Source organism: Dermochelys coriacea, chromosome 3 (genome assembly GCF_009764565.3).
Source record: "Dermochelys coriacea isolate rDerCor1 chromosome 3, rDerCor1.pri.v4, whole genome shotgun sequence".
Lineage (NCBI taxonomy): Eukaryota > Metazoa > Chordata > Testudines > Dermochelyidae > Dermochelys > Dermochelys coriacea.
The window spans coordinates 82,103,136-82,128,132 of NC_050070.1; the positions used below are offsets into that span (position 1 = coordinate 82,103,136).

Consider the following 24,997-nt stretch of genomic DNA (forward strand, 5'->3'; position numbering starts at 1 on the left):
GCCCCTTACCTTGTTTGGGTAAGAAAGGGGAAGATGTGAAAATGAGACTGTGCTTTAATCTCTTGTGTGCATTATTATCTCCCCTCCAACTTTCTAAAGAAGTTTATTCCACTGGAGCCAGCTTCTCAGACTCATTCTCCCCTCCCTCCTTCTTTCCTCTACACTTACACAATCTCACAGGCATAGAGAAAATAACGCAGCCGCTGAAGCTGAGTAGCATCAGTTTGTTGTTGAGCTGAAGTGGCGATAGCATCAAAGGAAATGGATGGGGATTTCTGAGATCAGAGCTGTTAGAGCCATTCATGATTTGTTGCCAGGCTGAGAGAGGCTGCAAGAGAGATCTGCCTGAGAAATGCTGATTAATAAGGTAATTGAGGTTTTCGATGAGCGAGAGGGGAAAAAAATGAAAATATGACTAAAAATGTTCTTTTTGAAATGAACATTTTGAGATTGCAAATTCCAGACAATAGCAGCAGCTACTGCTATGAACGATTTCTATACAAAAGCAGCAAACTGCCAGTCGAGTAAGATGTCTTTTTATGTGTCTCTGTAGGGAGGAAGGTCAGAAGGTCAGTGTCTATTTTTTTTTCATGGTAAAGTTTCCTCATGCTTGCTACTTTAATACAGAATCTTTACTGTTCGTCTTTATGTCCATCTCTGCTTTCCTTAACATGAGAAGTTTATTTAGTTTTATTCCCGATCATTAGAACAAGACCTACATGAAAGTGAAATCCCATCTCCTAAACTACTGTAGTTCTGCTCTCAGGCCTTTCTTAGCTCTGCTAAAACACCTGGAGCTAATTTCAGGGTTGCTTTGCTGAGTGCCACAAAACTATTTGAAGTGCATACGCTCCATAAATTCCAGCCTGCTCCATCATCTCTGAAGGTGGATTAAAACTGAGTTGGATTGGTGGCATCCTCCTATCATCCAAATAAATATTTGGTTTGATTCAATCAATCTCCTTCCTCTTCCTCGCTGAAAAAGCAGTCTCATTTCCTTGAGGCAGACTTACCTGTCCCCAGTTTTCTTTTACTTTAAGTTGATCAGCCCTTGAATTATGTGTGGGTTACCTTGTAACACACAGGGGGGAGGGGGGTTATGCTGATAAGGAAGTGAAAACACTGAAACATCTGCATCTCAGAGTGAGACTATTTTGTGTGCGTGTGTGTGCGTGTGCAAAAGAACCACTTCAGTATGACTACATTGTTTTTCTGCTCTATGTGGTGTGACTCAGCATCAGTTAATTAACCCAATCAAGTAGGCCGGATTTCTCCTCTTCCTGTTTCAGAGCTTTCCTAGACCTCATTTTGGATGTGCCTTGGTTATACCCTATATATCCAATTACATTTTATACCCATCAGCACCAGTGCCCTTGCCACTTTCTTGTGGAATTACACACTGTAGCAGTTAAGCCAGGACACTCGCTCGCAGCAGTTGCCCTACTTACATCCACTGGCATGAGCCCTTCTGCATTAGAACATGCGGAAGGTCTTTACACAGATATACTATTCTCAGCATTGCAAAACCTAGAGAGGCAAATAATCCTTTCCACTCTTCTTTTTATCAGCAGGAATGGGGTGGGTGGGGTGAGGGTGAGAGAGAGGTGTGTACACACTGGAGAGAGAGCTAGTCACCTGATTTCACAAAACAGTATTTTTCTGAAAAGAAATATGAAATGTCCACATAGGCCTAAACATATAAACGTGTGTTTGTGGGGGGAGGGAGAAGTAAAACATGCTGCATCCTTAGTAAGAGGAAAGAAATTATAAATATGTCTGCAGATGTGAGGCAAGAAGGAAAAGTAGGAGACTTGCCCTTCAGTGAGCCAACTGGTGTTTGTAATAGGGTGGCTGACTATAAATGGAATTGTGCATCATTGTTTCTCCAATCTGGAGGATTCCTCACTGAAGAGACGGGACCACTTGAAGGAAGTAAGGCATCTGGTTGTTTTGTAATGAGAAGCAGGAATGCTCTTAATAATAAACAAACAGGACATTGTATGCCATCATCACAGGATGTCCTTCCTTCAGTCACACGTTGACTTGGGAGAGAAGGAAAAAAATGACTAGGGCTCAGGGCCCACTAATGACTATACCAATCTTCCTTCCACTAGCAGCACACTCCAGTTGAATACTGTCTAATACAAGCTTAATGCTGAATTTTTTTTTACATATTGTACTTAAAATTTGGTGCATGAATGTTTTTCTACTATGTGTTGTTTTGCAGGTATTTAATAAGCTTCCCTATTTATTACTTACGGTGGAGGAAGCCGCTATCTTTTTTTAAATTGATGTATTTTTCCTAACTTCCTTACTAAATATCAATGTAAACAGATTTAAACATAGAATTAACTTGTAGCCCTCACGTTTTGTAAGAAATCATTTAAATTCCGAGACTCCTGAATTGTATCAAGTAAAATACCATAGTTGTTTAGATTTATTTGTTGGAAGCTTTAAATGATATTTTTATATTCTCTAACCTGGAAAGGGCTTTTTAATTGTTAGTTTAATGGCACCTCTTTTTTTAATTAATGGGAAAATTAGCTGTGTCCTTCAGACCTCACAGTTCAAAATAGTGGGGTAAATTTCTAGTAGAAACTCAACGAGACAGTCATGATAATACGAAAGTCATACGTCTGCTTCATGTGGAAGTAAGGCTGGCTCCAAGGGAATGCTAATATCCATATGTAGTAAGAGGAAAAACTCTGTGAAATGTTGTGAGAAAGAAAAAAATTCCCCTTGGCTAATCTCCGTATGAGTTACAGGTATAGCCCCACCCCCTGCTTTTGGCAGCCATGACTATGAGTAAATCAAATGAGTGGCTGAAACAGGGAGGGGAAAGGAACAGGCTGCTTAGTTAACACAGAGACTGAAAGTATTGTAACACTCAGCCCTCCAGTGTTTCTGAGAGGCAAAAGCAGTAAGTGCAGCAGCACCTGTCTGACAGAAAAGGAGAGAGGCACAAGCAAAAGGAGTTAACTCTCTAGGTGTGAATCAGTCTTACTCTAACATACCCAGTGGAAGGAAGAAGAAATGTTTACTCGGTAGATATGAGCGAGACTTATCTTAAACGTGGAGCTTCTGTTTGGAAACATTTGTGGACTCTACCTTGGTAAGGAACTTGATTCCTTTTTTCCCCCCTGGATCTATTATTGACATTTTGGTGCTGTGTTAATCAATATATTAATCTAAACACTTAGAATAAATAGCAAATGTTTCTTGTTAGCCTTTTCTGCCTTGATTTGGAAGACCTAGATATTAACCCTTTCACTTCTAGATGTAACTGCCAGTTCACTGGAGTTTCAATATTAGTCTGTATTTTCATCTTGATATTTACAGTCAGTAAATATTTAGCTGATGATTTGATTTGGCTATAAATTAGACCAAAATGTAAAGAACCAGTTTCTTCAACCCTATAAAGCTAGTGGGAGGCATTATTGTAAATATATGTCAAAAATTAAATGTTGTGATGCAGCATAAATGAGGTAAACTTTGTGTAGAATTTTTGTTTTTTTTAAATGGATCTACATTATCCAGAAAGAAAGTCTTGGTGTGGTTACTGGATGTTTTATTTTAACTAGGAGTCAGAGATTGACAGAGATAAGTTCTCTATCCTTCCCCCCAAAATGTTTCTTTTTATCTTGTAATCTATTTTGTCATTTTTGGGTTGGAAGAGGGAGGTAGAGGAGTGAACAGAGGAAATTCCATAATGGTTGAATATTTTTAAAGGAAAAATGAGTTTTTTGATCCTGGATTTGAAAACCATTTACAACTACCAGTTTAAACAGCAACTGCATTCTTTGGTTCTACTTTATCTTGCAGAAAGTTGATATTGTAATACCTATCTGACAATTTGGTATTGTATCTGTCCTAAATAGAAATAGGCAGTCAAAGACTTGATGGAATTTTCTCACAAGGATTCTATTTAGTGCCTTAAGCGTATAATTCTGTGAGATGTCATCAAGACAAAGAAACATAAGGATTTTTTTTTTCTTTTGGTCCAAGTGAATGTATTCCAGTAACTTGTGAAAAGCTGTTGCTGCAACGCTGTTGGCAGGATGTCGGCTTTTTCAGCCTTCCACGCCAAAGGATAAGAGGACGTCAGAAGGGAGCAAGGTTGTTTTGAGAGTTGTTTGTGTGTTGGAAGCCGGTGGGAAAGTTCAGGCTCCTCCATTTGGAAAAGGCTAGGCTGGGTTCCGCTCTTCCAACATGCGCTTTCCATTTTTAGCTTCGCTCAGACGCAGACAGCAGCTCCTTCCTCTTCCTCTCCTTGTTTGTGACACTTTTTCTGAGGCAGCTTTTCCACAGGCACTGAGTGGTCTTGCAGCCATGACTCCAGATATTCTTGGGCACAGTATTGGCCTTGCAGAATTTCTTCTGTGAGGTGTTAAGAAAAGGATCTGAGAAAGGTAATGCAGATGCTGATCTTAGGGATTTCCCCCCATTCTTTTGGTTCCCTTATTATTATTAGTAATAATTATTATTACCAAGACTGGCATTTTAAGACATTGCTTCAGTAAAGGCAACATAGTTTTATGCTGCTTTTTTCTGGGGCTATTACTCAACTGTACCAATTGTACTACATACACTTTTAAAGTGCCACAGGCTGCTGTATTAGTCACACTGTCTCAAAGGAAACCACAGAAACTGAAGGACAATGAGGATTAAAAGATTTTTTTTCTTCTTTTCCAGGCTGCCACACAGTGTAGCTTGGACGTTGCGAGTTTCCAAACACTGGTGAAAGGGACGGAGTGGGCAATGAAAATGGACATGGAGGATGCTGACATGACTCTGTGGACAGAGGCTGATTTTGAAGAGAAGTGCACATACATTGTAAATGATCACCCCTGGGATCCCAGCGATGATGGAAGCACCATAACTCAGGCAGAGGCGTCCTTGCCAAGGAACTTGACTTTCAAATATACATTGAACTGCAAAGAGGTAAGCAGCCGTCTGCTGGGGAAGATTGGATCCTGACAGCCAAATCCCAGTGCTTTGGAAAGTGATCGGTTCATTACGCTTCCACTCTCTAACCACCTTAAAAAATGCCACTGGCATTTTAGACAAATCCTTATAATTCTTTAAGGAACTGTAAACAAATAATCCATCACTTAACACTTCCATGGCTAAGTCACACATCCCTAAAATTGGTTCTGTACCAATTAGCAAACAGTTAAATCTTCAGGCAACAGCATAAACATGTTTAAAGTGTGGGTTGTCCTGTGTCCCAGTTTCTAGACTGCTGTCGGCCAGTCCATTCATTGCCTCTGGCCTAGAGATTAAAGTGCCTCAGTTGTACAATAGCTTTGAAAAGGAAAAAAATATAATTCCTGGAAATGTGTTTAATCATTTTTCTCTTCTTTTATGAAATTGCTTTATTCTTTTAATGAACTTGCTTTATTTGCAACTTCCTAAATTCTCAAAACTCTGGCCTACCTATTAATGAAGTGTTGGTAAAACTATTGCAATACTGTGCTGTGTCTGCATGCCTTAAATTAACTATTGTTTATCTGGAGCAATACTTTTACTTGTAGCTAGACATGCAAGTATCCTTATCTCTGAAGTGAGTACATTCTTTGTTGTTGTTGTTTCAGAAGGGCTGGGAAAAAATGAGCCTGGATGAGCAATTGGTTGTGTGTTTACTCCATATATGCTAGCTATTATCGCTAGGTGTGATGTTCAACAGAGTAATAATCCTAGGGACAACCCTTAATTTCTCCTTGTCCTGCCACTTGTGGTGTAGCAGCTATTACCTGTGTTACTACTATGGCTAAATATACTGACCACAGAGCTAAAAAGGGATGTAAATTCATTCTTGTCTAACTATCAAACGTGTCCTCCCAAAACAAGTACCATGGAAATGCATTCGCTTGTTTAATCCTGTGTATAGAAATAGGGCCAGATCTTCAACTGAAATATGATGGAGCAGAATTCGGCCCTACAGGGCAGGCTAGAATGCATAGTGGTTTGGCAAGAGGTTAAGGCTAAGCATCAAGTGGGAGGGAGAAAGGTATCCTCTAGAAATTTGAAGGGGAAAAGGAAGCTTAAAACCAGAAAAGCAAAAAAAACCAAAAATTGCTCCTTGTTTGTGGCTTTTTTTGGGGGGGGGGGGGGTTTAGTTAAATATTTTTGTGGTTTGGGAGATGAAGCTGTAACTCTGTGATTAACACATTTCCATATTCATTCTGGGTTGCTGACATGAATATGCAGTTTGGGATCGTTCTGAGTTTTAATTTTTTTTTTAAGTTGTTGAAAAGTTTTTCCAATTCTTTCTTATAAAATACGTCCAACTAGGATCCTTTTACTACTGGGAGTCTGAATACAGAACATCCTTTTTTTGTTTACTAGAGTTCACCATTGTACTTGGCTTATGCTGAGTGGCACATAGAGTAAGAAACAAAAGGAACTTTTGATTCCTCTCGTTCTATTCCATAGCTCTGAATGTAAGAGCCAATCTGATTATCCCCGTCTATTAAAGCTATAGTACTTCATTTATAGGCTTGCGATCCACTAGTCACTTGTGAACATAGTGAAATAATTGCAGATCGCGTCAGTCACTTTCATCATAGTATCTCTTATTAATTTGGCTCTAAACATTTCTTTTTCCAACTGATTTTAAGGTTTTGTTTTGCTCTTCTGCCCTCAATTTTAGTAACCTGGTTTTTGTGCATAAGTGTTTGAAGGATCAGACCCTTATAGAGGGAGTGAGAAGGGAAGATAAAAGGAGCTTGATTCTGATTTTACCCCAGGTGCCACATCAGTGTAACTTTAATGACTCTAAAAGTTATTCCTGAGTTGCAAAGGGTGGAGGTACGAATTGGGCTCTGTGTGTGTGTGTGTGTGTGCGTGCACGTGCACGTGCATGTGAACACGGATCTATGGATTTTGTGACTGAGTTGTCTTCATTGTTAACTTTGGGAAAAGATTGCATATTTATCTTGAGGAAAGATGTGAGCACTGAGCCAGTTTATTGACAAAACCATACAGTACATGGTTTATGAAATATTAAAGCTCTCATAATCAGATCTGTATTTTGTAACATATGTCCTAAGGGACTAGGAATACTACAGTGTTGTATATGCAGACTTGGGTGTCTTTTTTTGTTTGTTTGGGTTGTTTGGTTAGTTTATTTGCGGGGGGGGATGGAGGCTGTTTTTTTGCAGGTTATTTTTCCTTTTCATGCATCCTGTAGCTCTGCTAATTCAGTAATCCTCCTTAAAGACTTTTATTGAAATGTCAAGAGATTCCATGACACATCATACTTCTGTTTATTCTTGGACCTTGCCCGGGGATTTTTTTTTTTTTGAAGGACACGTTTTTCACTATGAACTCATGATATATGTCAGTATCTTTTTTAAATGAATTGCTCTGCTCTTAGCATTTGGAGTTGTTAGATTTACATGAAGACAGCTGTATATTTTTATGTGGCAGTTAGCTCTTTTCTCCACTTTAGCAATTAATGAAGACTAAAATGATATACTTTGCAATATTACATGTGACTAATCTTTTTAAGATAACAATTTTAAAACAACGCGGAGTCCTTGTGGCACCTTAGAGACTAACAAATTTATTGAGGCATAAGCTTTTGTGGACTAGAACCCACGTCATCAGATACATGGTGTGGAAAATAAAGGAGCAGATATAAATACATGAAAAGATGTGAGTTGTAGCCCACGAAAGCTTATGCCCAAATAAATTTGTTAGTCTCTAAGGTGCCACAAGGACTCCTTGTTGTTTCTGCTGATACAGACTAACACAGCTACCACTCTGAAATTGTAAAACAGTTTTTCAGGAAATTTCCTTCTGCCTCAATCTTAATACACTCCCCCCATCCCCGCACTTCTTAGTATAAAATATCAGTTAGAAGTTTGGGACCATCAACACACCATTTATCCTGTTGTTTTTACTGAATCTGGAAAAGGATAAATTATGAGGAGTTTACAGAATCCATTACCTGTAGCATAAGATCCTTAATGCAGTACTTTCTATAATAAGGCTACTCTTCAAAGGGATTAGTACTGGATTCTGAGCTGTTTTGACCAAGTCTGTTATAAACTGCTTTAAATTTACACCTCACTAACCTCATGCACTTGCCCTTTTACAGATAATTCACCGAAGCTGTGTTTTATTTCTATCTTAGATAATTAAGGAGGATATAATCAGAAAGCATTTCCTCTCACTTTACCACTTTTAAAAAATAAATCGCAAGCTGTAGGTCTTGGTTCAGCTGCAGTTTTCTTCCAGTCAATTTAATAAAAATGTTTGTATGTTTCAAAACAAAATGCTAACTGAACCACCATTCCAGATTTACATTTACAATTATTATGAAAATATACTGTAATAAATTAAACCAGGGTGAAAAAACCATACTATTTATTAGATTTATTTAAGAGCATCCCCTTTTCTCACAACTAATGTGTTTATTGGTTAACTCACCGCCCCTACCCCAAACAAAGGAGTGTAAATGCTCCTCAATTTTTTAAAATATCAAAATGAGAATCTAAGGAATACTGTTTTTTGTCTGGGAGCCAAGACTTGTCAGGATGTGCTCTGTGACCCAATCCATTGACAAAGATGGATATGCTGAAATGGCAGGGAGGTCGGTGCTGGCCATAAAGTATCTAGTGGAATGGCTTCTGTGGGGGTAGATGAAGCATGAAAGTGTTGAAGCTTTTCAACTTCTTGCTGATGTGTTTATAGAAGGCATACAGCAGCCTGCCCCAGCAGTAATTCATTAGGACCCTGGTCAGTTCCAATGGTGTTTCCTTCCTGGGTTAGGTGAACACTGTCATTTAAATGGCCTTTTGAACAAACCTGAGTTCAAGCAGAGTATAAAAAGCAATTATTTAATATCTACATATAATGCACCAATCAAAACACAGCAGTGCTTTCCTTGCAGACAATATCGGACAGGATCATTGAAGATTCTGTAGCTTGTTGTTTGCAAGGAGGCAGCTGTCTGCGCTTCTAAATGCTGGCACCTGGTTATCTTAGCCCACAAGCATTGTGTTCATCCTATCGCACACTAAGTGGGGTGAAAGTGTCTTAACTTACTTTAGTAAGGAGCATAGCTTATATACATCACAGAAGATATTTCAAATCACAAGTCTAACATGAGAAAATGTTTTTTATTGTAGAAATATTGTTTTTCTGTTAATGGAATTAATGATAAGTGTTTGTGGCAATATTAAGAGATTTGAAGTGTCTATTGCCTTAAAAGAGAGAAACATTATTTCAAAAACATTTTGAAAACAGATTTTTGTTTTGTTGCAAAGTTTAAAATTTTAAATCCAAAGGTTTTAGAAAAATCCTTAAAGCCTTAACATTTTTAGTAGTAGCTTACTTGTGAGAGTCATTATCAAACTCATGTTCATCCACAAGATGTGGTAGCTTCAGACAGTATCCTCACAGTTCACAAGGAGTGTGCTGAAGGACACCTTGTGGACAGAAGTTTGAAATGTTTGCTCTGTATCTGCTTTTGGCAACTAAGGCACAACTTCCTTTCTGCTTTTGATCCATAGCATTTTTTCTGATTTGTCTACAGTCCTTGGAAATCTTGATTACCAAAAAAAAACAAAGTACAGTAAACAAATCCCACTACACTATGGCATGGCAAGAGTCTCTTTGATCTTGATTATGGCACAGGACCAGCCTCCTGTCTGGCATGAGATCCAGAACCCAGAGTTGTCTTGGTGTCATCGATGTTCCTCTGCTGGCTTGTGATTTTGAGTTTAATGCTACTTGTTCATAACAGTTGAGCTTTTAGAGACATAATTTATACTATACACTCTGATCAGAAACCACAGGTGGCAAAAAGTAGATGAGCAAGTTTAGTCAGATAGTTAACAAAACAAAAAAGTGTGTTCAGACACGCATGTGTCATGCACACTTCTAAAAAATATTATGCTAAATATCTTCCATTAATTATTGAATGATAAACCATATTAATGTTTTATATATTGGGAAAGAATCAAATGCTGTATATAATACATATATAGAAAAAGGATCTGCTGTGTCAGAGAAGCCAATATAGTAAATGTTTCAAGTTGACTAGTTCAAGCAGTAGTGATTTCTAGACGTTCTGAGAATTTCATTGGATATTTTAATTAAGACCAAGACATTTTAAAACTGTGAAAGAGCTAAAATATACTTTACAGTTAAACTGCTATGAACTTTTCTAGAAAGGGCAGATGGATGTAAATGAAGGTAGATGGGGAAGATGAGAAAGAACATCTGCCTTTTTCAGCTCTCTACGAGAAATGTACAAGAAGGATAAAAATAAAACTGGGCCACTGAACATGTTTCAACTTGTGGTAGGTGTAGGAAAATTTCTGGAAGTCCCTTTTTCTCTCTCGCTCCAGTCGAGATGCACAAATCTCTGTGTGTGTGCGCACGCGCACACACACACCAAAACACTTGCAAGACAGCATTACCATTTACCACATAATCACCAATCCACTTCCCAATGGACTATATGCTTGATTCCTCAGTAGTTCTTGTTCATTTCTGTTTGCTAAAACTTTGCTAACCGTTAATTATTTGTTTGCATTTCCAGTCAAGAAGTCAAATCAGAATATATATCCATAGACAATGTACAACCTTACTAATTCTCATTTCACTAATACACAAACCAATAATGCGTTCTCTCACACACACCAACAAAACAAGCATAGCCCCATTTTTCAGCGAAGATTTAATAGCAGAAACAGTGGTTGGGTCACTTTTACAAAATACTATGTACGATGCAGAACATTTGCTAGAGCACTGTGAAGTGCTTCAAGTAAACCTAAATGCTTACTCATCTGTACAAAGTACATAATTGTGATGTTCCTTAATTTATTTGGTTAACTGTGTTCGTTTATTTGTGAATTTGCAGAATTCAGGAATCAACAATGGGCTTCTAATTATAGTGCCAATCAGCAAGGCTCTGCTGTAGTTCTATGGCACAATGAGAAGTATTACCTAGTAAGGTGTATAAGAGGACTATATTTAATTGGCTTTACTATGAAAGTTCAGTAAGGTTACCAAACCAACAACCTGTTTTATTTCCCCTCCCTGCTTCTTAAGCAGTCTTGCAAAGTCCTGATTTTTGGTTTACAAAATTATTCTGCTTATAACACATTGTTTAAATACACAAAAATTCAGAGGACTGGTGGAGAACAGGGAAGGACAAAACCAAGAACTCAGCAGTGTGTTGTAAAGGGTAAAGGGTTACTCAAAGGCACGTTCTTCTGAATAATGATGAATTGCTTCCTGATTTGTGGTCAGTGTCTTTTTTAGTATAATTACTGTCAAGGAGGAAGCTGAACAGCTACTATATGTATCTTAAACTTGGTACAGCAGAGCATTTTCACCAAAAACCTACACTTCCTTGACCAGACCCACGTAACACATATTACAGGAACCTCTGTCTCTTTTAAAGACAGTAATCTGTGAGTACACTTTCCCAAAGTCAGTTCATATTGTTTGTTGATTTTTATTGTATGGTAATGGAAGAGTTGTAGGATTTGGATGTTTTTTAGTCATTCAGCAAGGTACCAGAGCAATAAAAGGGGTTTATTTTTATCTAGAAATAGAGACTGCACTGAACCCATTTTACTAAAAAACTGCAAGAGAGTGGTAGTTTCAGAACATTGAAGTGCTTACTATTGAATATTATTGATTTCTGAGACTAAAATTTTGACATTCACCTTTGATAAGAAAAGGTACATCTGTAAATGGTTGGGAGTGGTATTAGTATCAGTAGGTTAGAATTCTTTAACTTGCTGATCTTTTCTTAACTCTGAAACACCTGACCCTCTTGTTTTAAGAGAAAAAAATTGCTTTCAGTGAGTCTTTCTGTTTCTGCTTACAAATACAAACACATTTCTGTAAGGCAGTTTTTCATTATTTATGCACCTGAAGCTCTTTTCACTACTGGTCTCCATATTTTTCAGCAAGAAACTGTAAGTTGATAGAATTTTTCGTATCAGATGTCAATGTGGCTGTTAGTTTATTTCTGATTTTTTTGACCTCTCATCAAAAATATATTGGGCTTGGGGTTTTTAGTAAGAACAGGAGTGACTTTTGTTTTCTGTTGAAGATGGGCTGATCATTTGCTCTTCTCCTTGCAGGTTACTGGAGTTGTAAGTAAAGAGTACATCCCGAAAGGAACACGTTTTGGACCCCTGGTAGGAGAGATCTATACCAACAATACAGTTCCCAAGAACGCAAACAGAAAATACTTTTGGCGGGTAAGCAGGAAAAAAACAGCTCCTTGTTGATGCAGTAATCAGATCACTAAATGAGTACAGCTGAAAAGCTGGGTCACTTCCTGTTTCAGACCCGTGTGAGTGTAGGGGGCAACTTCTTTACTCTGCCATATATGAACAGAATTCTGAGTGAACAGTGGTGAACTAAGCTGAGTAAACCTCTGGCCCTCTTGGAAATGGGGACAGTGTGGGTGGAGAGTGAGGGAAATGCACAACAGCTCTTGGCTCTGTCTTCTGCAACACATCAGTGCTTGATCATATAAAGAAATAGCTCTGCTACGTGCTGCCAGGGTAGGTTGATTTGCATTTCTACACAAGGAAACAGTAATAAGTCCTTCTTTAAGACTAAGAATGTCATGTATTCTTGATTTCTAGCTAATACATACTTGAGTGAGTAGGATGTATTATATAATTATATAATCTTTTATGCTGGAATTATTAAAATCTGAATAACTTTTTAAGCATGTTTCAAATTCAACTATTGTAAAACAGTGTTTAGCTCTTCAATATGTGTATTTTAATTGAACAGACATTTCTAGGGCCAGGTGAGAAAATGTTGACAAACTGGCTGCCTCATCATGTCCATGTACCCCTCTAATGGCAAGCAGAAATGTTAATGTGATGTTTATTGCTCATAAGTTAGTTCAGCGCGGTATGGAGTAGGAGTCTGTGTGTGCTAACTGAGCACTCTGTGTTGATAACTTAGGCACCCTGGAGGAGTAAGGATAGTCTCCTTCCCTTCCCCCCTCCATTTATCTCCTGCCATCCCTTTCATTCAGCTTTTCCTTCCTTCCTTCTCCTGGTGAGTTTGAGAAACCTCAGTGAACTAATCCCCCAACTTCCTCCACAAACACTTTACCAGTTCTGTTTACATCCATTTTGCTCCATCTTCTTCCATGGAACTGAACTTGTTGCCATCAGATCACTAAGCTGATCTATCACAGGATTTGATGCAAATATGGGTGAGTGGGAAGAGAGTTTTTGTACTCTGTGTCTGAGCCTTGCCATGGGGAGTCTAATCAAATGGCTTCTTAGTAGGCCTCAGGTTTGCTCTAATTGTCCTGGCACTTGCATGCATTCTTTATATAGAAAGACTACTGCTACACTATGTGTGCATAAAAGCATAACTTTACTTTTAGGCCTTGTCTACACTGGCAGTGGTGTATATGATATGTGTAGCTACATACTTCAGTAGACAGTGGGCTGCTTACACACTGCTACATGCAACAGTGTACATGCTCTAGCATGAGAAGGCAGTGGAGAAAGCTTCTGACAATGTAGACATGGGAGGCACGACTTTGGCATGTAGGGAGCCATGTACAGTACATACCCTAATGTTCTGGAGTGTCTTTACTTGCCTAAGCAGTGCCTTGTCAACTACATTGCTATTTATACCTGTGCTGGGGGGCATGCAGGGTACATATTCTACATGCTGCCCTAAGTGTAGACGTAGCCTTAGTGAGCTTTTCTGTAGCTCTTTTTGAGGCCTCTAAGGAAAAACTAAGTTAAGTAATTACCTCATTTGGGTTTTCTTATACTTTCTCCCACACAATTTTACTCATTGGCACATGGATAATAATTAACATAAATGTTCACACAAGGTGCAGGAGTGTTTTTACGCTTGTAAGACAAAGATCTTATACTTAATTACCAGAGTCGAGGTCCCAGAAGGGACTTAGGTGTTGCAACACTCAGCATTGCCACACCTAACTTTTAGATGCCCTGCTGTCCAGTGGAATCCTCTCAAGCCTGAGTTAGGTGTCCAGGCTCCTTGTGCAATGCATGGGAAGAGTTAGGTGCTAAAACCAGGGTTTCACAGATGCAAATGAGTTGAATGAGGAGTTGCCTAAACTAGCCCATAGGAAATGCTGAGGAGAGGGAAGGTATTTTAGGTGTCTATCTCCACTCAGGCTTCTTCTGGAGTTAGGCACCTAAGCCAGGTAAGCCTTTTCTCATGAAAAAAATAGAGATAGTGACAGTCACCCACCCTATACCATTATAGCCAATAGTCCAGTGGTTAGAGCACTCACCTGGGCCATGGAACACCTGTTTGCAGATACCTGCAGTGCCTGGTTTGGAGCAGGGAGTTGAACACCAGCCTATGGCGTAAATTTGCTCTCTTTCTGAACTAATATTTAATTATTTTATACCAAGTGGAACAGCTCCAAGAGGAAGCCAGAAGAGCTTCACTCCAGAAGAGCCAACAGTCTGGTGGTCAGGGTATGCACCTGGAATATGGGAGACCTGGAGTCAAGTCTCTGCTCAAATTGGGCAGGATGGGAATTTGAAAACGGGTCTCCCACATCCTGGGTAAGTACTCTAACCACCAAACTGTTGGGCATTCTAGGACACCCGCACACCAGCCAGCCACAAAAATTCCCCATCTGGTCACTGCTGGCTGGCTTTTTGTGCAACGCACAGTCCAGTAGGCACAGTCTGAAAATGCCTATCTGGCCCCACAGATGGGGAAGTGCCTGGTTTTTGACTTGGGCATGAGGTAGGGTGCCACGCAGCTTAGGAGCATCAGGCTTTAAGCAGTTTTGCACATGCCCAGCAGCAGAAACTTAGTTGCCATGAGACTTGCCCGCAGAAAGTCAGGCACATGAGGAATTTGGGTGCCTATATGTTTGACTGGGTGATTTGAGGATCTAAGTGTTGGACTTAGGTGCCTTTGTGGGGCTAAGTCCAACACCAGGAGAAAAGAATAACAACATTTGTGTAACTGTGGGGAATCATTCAGCAAATATTCAAAGACGTTTTTAACTATTCTCCAGGATTTTAGTTATATATTGCTGTAAGAAAGATGACCTCATTTTTGTGATGTTACTTTGTTTTAATGTAAAGCTTCTTGGAAATAATAAAGGAGTCTTCTAAGGGTCATTAAAGTTACTGTTATAATCTCTTGATTCAGTACAGACACACTGCCGTAACTCAAATGAATTCCTTCCTCAGGGATTGAAACAGTCTTGCACATGCAAAGGAAGCTGTGGGAGATAACTTCCCACATGCTATAAAAGGCATCCTGATTTTGCTGGCAGGAACAGGAACATCTGCTCTGTGTGAACATAAATGTTCCATGCAAATTACACAGAAAGGAGAAGGGGGACATGAGGGCTGTGCAAACTTCAGAGTGACATCATTTCTTGTAACTGTACTATGAGTCAGCACATTTTTAATCTTCTTGATAATATATGGAAATCTGGTGAGATGGCAGAATAAGGTTTTGTGGGGGTGTGTGATCTCACAATACTGATATTTTCTTTTTTTAAAAGTAGTACAGTAAATTGTACTATCTATGGAAGAGTAACTGGAAGACCTTCAGTGTAGCTTTAGAAAGCAGCTTCCGTCTCTAGTAGAAGTGCACAGCAATGGAACCCCAAGTTCCTGGAAGTTTGCAAATCGGAGTAAACAAAGAAACTTGAAAACTCCTCTTGATAGCAGAATTCACCCGGCTCTGTTCCATTTTCTCATAACAAACACACCGCAAAATCTCTCACTAGCTTCTTTGATGAAGCCACATGTATTTCCCCCTTCTCAATTTACAGGAAGTTACTCTTAAAAGAAAGTGATTCTGGTGTTTACTGCCTGCATTAAAGGGCCAGGCTGTCTTCCCCCCCCCCTTTTTTTTTTTCTTCTTCTTCTCAGTTGACTCTTGCAGTTACTGTTCAAATGAAAAAGAAAGTAGTATGAGCATAGAGACAGAGATCAAACATATTAAGTCTGTTCTTTAGAAAGAGAGAGTTCCTGCCGGAGAGATTCCAATCTAAAATCCAAATGGCTCACAGTCTAAGACTAACTTTTACCCGATAACTTATTGTGAAACTCAGGCATTCTTAAATGCCTTATTTAATCAAGTAGTGGCTGAACTAATTATTTCCACAAATAAGCGATCTTAATTCTGAAGGACCTATTTGTTGAGTTCATTAGATTTTCAGTTAAATTCCATATTCTCATAACTTTGACAAATGACATCTTCACTCATTGAATTGGGTATTTTTTCTTGTGCATGTTGCCAAGCAGTTTTATATGGTTGGGTTTTTTTTGTTTGTTTTTTAAACTATATGCCCAAACATGTCTGTTGAGAGGAAACGTGACTTTCATAGACTGTCAAATGCTGGCCCGTTGCCAGGTCTTCAGTTATGGCAGGTGAAGTTCACCTTAGCCCCACCCAGCTTTTCCAGAAAAAGGCTACATTCCAAGTGTGAGCAAGTGTTACTTTAGGACTGTTGGGGGTGGAGGATGTTTGCATAGTTTAAACCTTTGGGCGGAGGTGGTAGGAAACTGCAAGTACAGAGGCCATAGAAAAAAACGGAGAAAGAGACTGTTTGACGTAGCCTAGCTAGTCAGTCTTATACACAGGTGACTCAAAGCATTAATGCAAGCACACACTCAAACCTGAAGTCAACAGTATCACACACTTGTTGGATCATAGCAGCAGAAAAAGACCTCTAAGGTAGACTTACATCAGACACTGCTTCATGTTCTGTGGCTTTCATGTGTGCACATTAATAGAGCAACACGTTGACTAAACATAAATGGAAAAGGTAACTGGGAGAATGTACCTAACCAAGAGTGAGCTTTATTACTCTGAGAATGTCTTATTTGGAAAAGGGACACCCATTTCTGTATTTATTTTGGTGGTTATTTGGTTGATCGTGGTTTTTTGTTTTTTGTTTTTTTTAAAAACCCTTATTTACCATATGTACACTGTGTGTGTGTGTGTGTGTGTGTGTGTGTGTGTATACACTATAGATATATATTCATAATATTCTGCCCTCATTTAGATCTATTCCAGGGGTGAACTTCATCACTTCATTGATGGATTTAATGAGGACAAGAGCAATTGGATGCGCTATGTGAACCCAGCCCATTCTGTTCAGGAACAGAATTTGGCAGCTTGTCAGAATGGAATGAACATCTATTTCTACACTATCAAGCCCATCCCTGCCAACCAAGAACTACTTGTGTGGTATTGTCCGGACTTTGCAGAGAGACTGCACTATCCTTCCTCCAGAGAGCTGATGATGAATCTCAGTAAGTGGATTACAGCATAAACAAAGAATGCTAGTAATGTCTCTTCTGCCTATGTGATCTAATAATATATTGTATAATTATATAGCTGAATCATCTGTTGTGTCACAGTAGGTGGTTTGGAGTAGAAAGGAGGAATTTAAAAACAGTTTCTTGTGCTGTTTAAATACAAACAGATGATTAAAAATTTAAAATTATTGGTTTATAATCTGAGAATTATCTGATGAAATCCTACACAGACCATTCCTCTCCCTCTCCCCTCCCTTAAAAATAATTGACATTGCTGCATGCTGAGATTTTAGAGATTCCAGGTTTCATGGGTCTATTTGAAAATGTTCACAAAGGGATGTTTCAGAGTAGCAGCCGTGTTACTCCTGTTCTTTTTGCAGATACAGACTACTTGTGGCACCTTAGAGACTAGCAAATCTATTTGAGCATAAGCTTTCTTTGCATGCATCCACTGAAGTGAGCTGTAGCTCACGAAAGCTTATGTTCAAATATATTTGTTAAGCTCTAAGGTGCCACAGGTACTCCTGTTCTTTTTACATAGGGATGTATATTTGGGTTCCACATGCACAGTAAGGACAGTCCAAGGAACTGGACCCAGGCCATGTGCACGTCTTCCAAACCTTTATGTCTAACTTCATTTCTGATAACAACAAAACTCAATTCTCTCTCGAATCAGTTATAGTGTAGTTTAACCTAATGTTGTTTTTTTTTTTATAAATTTTTCCCTGTGTGTCAAAATTGCTAATGGTGTGAAGATGCATTCCTTTTTTTTTTTTTTTTTTTTTTTTTAAACTGTATGTTCTGCCATGGTTTCTGACCATCTCCCATTTTAGTCTTTTACCCCGAGATTTGTTACACTACTAGGGTCTCATCCAGAGTTAACTGAAAGCAGCAGAAAGACTCCAATTGGCTTTAATCAGACCCTTAGATTCAATTTTCTGTTAGCCTACATAATATGCATATATATATATATATATATATATATATATATATATATATATAGGAGTTGGAAACAAAAATTGTAATGCATTTATTTTTATATGAAATGTGATTTACTGCTATCTGGTGATAGAGAATGGGTTATCAAATGTCAGTATTAGTTTGGGGGTGGATCAAGATAAAAATGCAGTCTCCATCTTTGTATACAGCACAGACTGCTCAGGAATTGCCAATACTCATTTCTCCTCCTTTGTACTTGCATTAGTTGCTTCGCACCTCCTTAGTGATTACAAAGCATGTTTACTCTTTTGAAACACTAGAAATGCTTACTTAGGTACTAAGGATCTGAAGTTCCTATGTTCCTTACTCAAACAACATTGATTTGCTGACTATAACCTTATCTCAGATGTCATTTCATTAGTTACCATGCAGTTTGGTCTCCTGTTATGCTAAACTGTGCAGGCCTATCCATGTGACATATCAACAACATTAGAGGTTCATTGGTTCACATGTACAAGTAGTTTGCAAACATATAATTAGTCACATTTCAAAATTTATCTGGGCATCCATTTTTTTCCATCTCTGCTGGCTTTTTGTGTTACCTGTAATACCCACTGATACAGCAAGATATTTGTAAAGTACTGACAAATACTCTGTTGACTATTGTCCAGATCACTGTGTGTGTCTGGAAGCATTCAGCATCTGTATCTTTATGAAACTATTCTGTAAAAGTAGGTTTCAGAGCTGGATTGGAGCCATTAGCTGTGTAAGGAAGTGTACTATTTCCTAACAGTTTTGTGTACTTGAAAATAGACCACAGAGAACATCCTATATTGGCATGTGGATGGACATAGAGACTAATAGGTCTCTTCCACTTCTGATTTTTGACATTCCTTACAAATTCTGTCATTTTTATTAATTATATTTAAATTAGAGATTGTCCTTGCCTTGCACATTTACAGTTTAGCAATACAGAGAAATGAGCACAAGTCCTTTAGTTTTTTAAATTGGCTTCCTTCCACTATTAGCACTAGCCCTCCCCTGTTAAAGCAAATCTTGTCCACACTCTTCCCCTTCCCTCCCACCCCCACCCCCCTCCCATATCCCTGTGACAAATATGTTTTGGGCATGGAGGCCTAAAGTTTGGCAATAAAACCTTCACAATAGGTATAGAGCTGTCATTGGAAGCTCCAACAACTTTTCTCACAAACTCTTAGAAAAATTCCATTGGACCATCAGATGTTTGTGGTCCATTCATTGAAGGTATAATGTAACATTGCAATTGATACAGTGGTGCTGGAACAATTTTTGTAGTGGGGGTGCTGAAGGCAGAAACCATGTATTTGGGTTGTTGTTCCTACTTCAAACTAGGGGGTGCAGGAGCACCCCTAGAACCAGCAATGATATTTCTCCAGATTTAATATTAGAGATACTACTATACCAGCAAAAACAACAAGGAGTCCAGTGGCACCTTAAAGACTAACAGATTTATTTGGGTATATTTAGTGGGCTAGAACCATACCCAAAAAAATCTGTTAGTCTTTAAGGTGCCACCGGACTCCTTGTTTCTGTGGATACAGACTAACACAGCTACCCCTCTAATATTAGAGATATTACTATACCAGCTTTAACTTTCCTCAGCACCAGTTCTTGCAAGTTAAAATTAGCAGATACCCACCAATTTCTCCAACCTTCCAGAGACACCTCAGTGGCAGTCTCCAAGCTAGGAAAAACTCCAAAAGGCCTTGTCCTGGACTGTTAAGACCCTGCACAAGCTGTAGATTTTAGACTTTCAGCATCTCCAGCGATTAAAATAATCAAAGAATTTCCTCTAGCTTAACTGAAGCCCTTAATTGAAGGAAGTTATCAGAACCACCACATAGAACACACACAGACACACTCACTTGCCTCCATGAGGAGGAATTTTTAACTTTTAAATATAACCTTTCAAGTTAGTTCATTTAGGCTCCAATTCAGGAAAGAGTATGTATTCAGGACAGCATTTAAGCACATGCTTAATTATGTGCTTTAGTGCTTTCCTGAATCAAGCCTGAGGCCCATGTTCTGCAAACATTTATACACAGTGGGACTACTCATTGTAGTAAAGTTGATCATATGCATAAGTGTTTGCAAGGAGATACAAGGTCTTTGTAGGATCAGGACCCTGATTTGTTTTAGGGGAAGGAAGTATAACCTTACCATTTACATATTTGTCTTCTTTTTCTTAATCTATTGACATGGTTTTGAATTAAGATTTGAGTAATAACAACAAAGAAATCACCTTCAAATAGTTCCTTTATTACCCGTTGTGCAATACATGTTTTAGGTGTGGTGACACATGATTTCTACATTCTGTGGACCGAGAAGATAATTTCCACTATTTCATCAAACCTGCTGCACTTACTGAATAACGCTTCCAAATGAATCCTGACAGTCACTAATAGTCTAAAGCCTATCATGTTTTAATATAACTGGCATAGACTCAGGAAATTTGATAGTGGTCCCTCTTGTTCTGTGCAGCACCTCAATTTTAGAGTTGTGTTGAGGTTGTTTTTTGTTTTTGTTAACTTCTCCCAAAATAGAATCATGCTGAATCAGGATATGACTGAGTGATACAGTGTCTTTCATTGCATCGTATGATGATGCAACAGTCTGCTGTCCTAACAAGTTTGTCCCATTAGACAAACACAGGAAGGTGACACCCTATTTTGATAAACCTGTGTGAAAGGTTTGGAAATATAACTTGCAGACCTAACAAAAGCCTTTTTAACAAGAAAGAAATGTTAAAGGGACACTGGCTGGGTTAAAAATAAATCAATACCTGTGCTATATATGTTAACTTTTGAACAAAACATTTTTTAAAAACTCTAATCTAATTTTCATTCTTTATCTTGGCTCTCTTACATTTTGTACTTCTTTGCTTAAAACAGTTAAAACAGGCTAGTTATTTTCCCATTTGTTTATGGTCAGTTTCACTTTCTGGTTTTTAATGTAGTAGGACAATGCTACAATGTTTGAGTTGGCAGGAAATAGTAAAAAACAAAAATTGGAATCTTAAAAAGGTCTTGGAAAGATTTTATATAGGTTTGGTAAGAGACCTAAATTTGGGGCTAAATTTGACTTTATAGTGCCCCTTTAAAATGTTGAGAATTAAGTTAAGGCCTCTTTCAAAGACCTTCCTGATGCAAAACATTTTTAAAAAAAAAAATGTCACACAGTCTTGGACCCATTTAGAAAACAGATGATCAAATTATATACTTGTAAATGTTGGTCTCCATTCTCGGTTTGAGTGGAAATGTTCTTTGTTTTGCCTACTTCAGAACTTCTAGGTTCTCTTTCTACTAGCAAAGGAGGTTCTTAATTTAGATCGAAAATGTGAATCGGCATAATTAAACTTCACCACTCGAAGTGTTGAGTAGTATTTTACTCTTGAAATGACTCTACCCACCTACAACGGTTTTTCAAGTTTTTAGAAAAAACAGATCTTTTGTTTTTGTTAATTATCTGAAGCTACAGCTAGGAGAGGCGTAAATGAGAACAAAAAGAACTGATGGCTATTCAGCACGTTGTGAAAATAGGCCCCCAAATCCATAAACTGGAAGGGGCTTCAGACATAGCCTTTCTTAAAGATTATATTAAAACTTTTAAGGAACAAGTGTTTTGCATCTGTCTCTTACTCTTCTAAAGCCTGATCCAATATCCATTGAAGTAGGTTGGAGTCTTTCCACTGACTTCAGTGGGAGCTAGCTCAGGCCCCTATAAGAAGAGCATCTTATTGTCAGTTCAGTAACTTAGTGATGCAATCCTATGGTTCCTGTTTGTCACAAACCTATCAACTATTTTGTCTCAGACCAGATGTATACAATAGGTGTTATCACCAATGCTTAAAGGAAAAAAACCCACTTTGGTAAGGAATAATTCAATTTATGGGTACTTTCAAGAATAAAAATTACAAACTTCCAAATCAACTTCAACCCAAGTTTCAATCCAGGTTGCCCAGGATGACATAGGAGCCTTTCTGTACGGGAATACTACCAACCACCTGACCAGGATGTGAAATGCTCAGGGAAATGAGAGAGGCTATACAAATAAAAAACAATAATAATGGATGATTTCAACTATCCCCATGTTGACTGGGTACATGTCACATCTTAGGACAAGATGCAGAGATAAAGTTTCTTGGCATCTTAAATGACTGCTTCTTGGAGCAGCTAGTCCTGGAACCCACAAGAGGAGAGGCAATTCTTGATTTAGTCCTAAGCGGTACACAGGAGCTGGTCCAAGAGGTGAATATAGCTGAACTGCTTGGTAATAGTGTTCATAACAGAATAAAATTTAACATGGGGGGGGGGGGGGAGGAGAAGAAACAAACCAAAGCAGCCCAACACCATACCATTTAATTTCAGAATGGCAACTACACAAAAAAGAGGAAGTTAGTTAAACAGAAATTAAAAGGTACAGTGCCAAAAGTGAAATCTCTGCAAGCTGCATGGAAACTTTTTAAAGACACCTTAATAAAGACTCAATTTAAATGTATACCTCAAATTAAAAAACCTAGTAAGAGGACCAAAAAAATGCCAGCATGGCTAAACACCACAAGTAAAAGAAATAGAGGCAAAAAAGCATCTTTAAAAAGTGGAAGTTAAATTCTATTGAGGAAAATAAAAAGGAGCATAAACTTTGGCAAGTGAAGTGTAAAAATATAATTAGGAAGGCAAAAAACGAATTTGAAGAACAGCTAGCCAAAGACTCAAAAAGTAACAGCAAAAACAATTTTTTGGAGTACATCAGAAGCAGGAAGCCTGCTAAACAACCAGTGGGTCCACTGGATGATAGAGGTGCTATAGGATGATAAGGCCATTGAGGAGAAACAAAATAAATTCTTTGCATCAGTCTTCATAGCTGAGGCCGTGAGGGAGATTCCCAAACCTGAGCCATTTTTTTTTTTTTAAGGTGACAAATCTCTGGAACTGTCCCAAATTGAGGTGCATTAGAGGTGGTTTTGGAACAAACTGATAAGTTAAATAGTAATAAGTCACCAGGAACAGATGGTATTTACCCAAGAGTTCTGAAGGAACTCAAATGTGAAATCTTAGAGCTACTAACTATGGAATATAATCTATCATTTAAATCAGCTTCTGTACCAGCTGACTAGAGGATAGCTAATATGACAACACTTTAAAAAAAAAATTCCAGAAGTGATCTCAGAAATTACAGGCTGGTAAACCTAACTTCAGTATTGGGAAAATTGCTTGAAAGTGTATATAGAACAGAATTATCTGACACATAGATGAACACAATTCATTGGGGAAGAGTCAGCATGGTTTTTGTAAAGGGAAATCATGCCTCATCAATCTATTAGAATTCTTTGAGGGGGCCAACTAGCATGTGGAAAAGTATAATCCAGTGGATACTTAAATTTTCAGAAAGCCTTTGACAAGGTCCCTCACAATGGCTCTTAAGCAAAGTAAGTGGTCATGGGATAAGAGGGAAGGTCCACATGGACCAGTAACTGGTTAAAAGATAGGAAACAAAGGGTAGGAATAAACAGTCCGTTTTCAGAATGGAGAGAGGTAAATAATGGTGTCTCTCAAGGGTCTGTACTGTTCAGCATATTCACAAATGATCTGCAAAAAAGGGATAAATAGTGAGGTGGCAAAATTTGCAGATGATAGAAAACTACTCAAAATATTTAAAGCCAAAGCAGACTGCGAAGAGTAACAAAGATCTCATAAAACTGTGTGATGGAACACTGAATTTCATCGGCTATTTTGTTGTTGATAAAACATATCCCAAACTATACATATAAAATTATAAAGTTTAAATTAGCTGTTAGCACTCAAGAAAAAGATCCTTGAGTCATTGTGGATAGTTCTCTGAAAACATCCACTCAATGAGCAGCAGCAGCCAAAAAAACCTAACAGAATGTTGGGAATCATTAAGAAAGGGATAGATAATAAGACAGAAAATATCATATTGCCTCTACATAAATCCATGGTACGCCCACATCTTGAATACTGCATGCAGATCTGGTCGCCATATCTCAAAGATATATTGGCATTGGAAAAGGTACAGAAGAGGGCAACAAAAATTATTAGGGTTATGGAACAGCTGCCATATGAGGAGAGATTAATAAGACTAAGACTTTTCATCTTGGAAAAGAGACGACTAAGGGGGATATGATAGAGGTCTATAAAATCATGAGTGGTGTGGAGAAAGTAAATAAGAGTGTTATTTACTCTCTCATAACACAAGAACTAGGGGTCACCAAATGAAATTAATAGGCAGCAGATTTAAAAACAAAAGGAAGTATTTCTTCACACAATGCACAGTCAACCTGTGGAACTCCTTGCCAGAGGATGTTGTGAAGGCCCAGACTATAACAGGGTTCAAACAGAACTAGATAAATTCATTGAGGATAGGTCCATCAGTGGCTATTAGCCGGGAAGGGCAGGGATGCACAGCCATGCTCTGAAGTGTCCTTAGCCTCAATTTGCCAGAAGCTGGGAATGGGTGACAGGGAATGGATCACTTGACTATTACTCGTTTTGTTAATTCCCTCTGAAGCACCTGGCATTGGCCACTGTCTGAAGACAGGACACTGGGCTAGATGGACCATTAGTCTGATCCTGTATGGCCGTTTTTATGTAGTTCCCCACATTACACTAGTTTGACACTATACCAGGGATTGACAACCTTTGGCCCGCGGACCGCCAGGGTAAGCCCCCTGGCAGTCCGGGCTGGTTTGTTTACCTGCCGCGTCCGCA

At 38.5% G+C, this 24,997-nt stretch overlaps 1 protein-coding gene across 6 annotated transcripts in view; it reads left to right on the forward strand.

Annotated features, from left to right (window-relative positions):
* The window catches only part of PRDM1 (PR/SET domain 1), a 120,168-nt gene that overhangs the window by 87,763 nt on the left and 7,408 nt on the right, over positions 1-24,997 (forward strand). For 3 of the 6 annotated variants that reach the window (XM_043510740.1, XM_038397865.2, XM_043510739.1), the window contains 3 exons: positions 4,693-4,941; positions 12,114-12,233; positions 17,036-17,285. In XM_043510740.1, coding sequence (XP_043366675.1) covers positions 4,759-4,941; positions 12,114-12,233; positions 17,036-17,285 — 553 coding nt within the window. In that variant the 5' untranslated portion in view covers positions 4,693-4,758. Of the gene's footprint in view, positions 1-2,844; positions 3,113-3,519; positions 4,410-4,692; positions 4,942-11,650; positions 11,946-12,113; positions 12,234-17,035; positions 17,286-24,997 lie in introns of those variants that run through there. The other 3 variants (XM_043510737.1, XM_043510738.1, XM_043510741.1) reach the window with 3 other exon arrangements.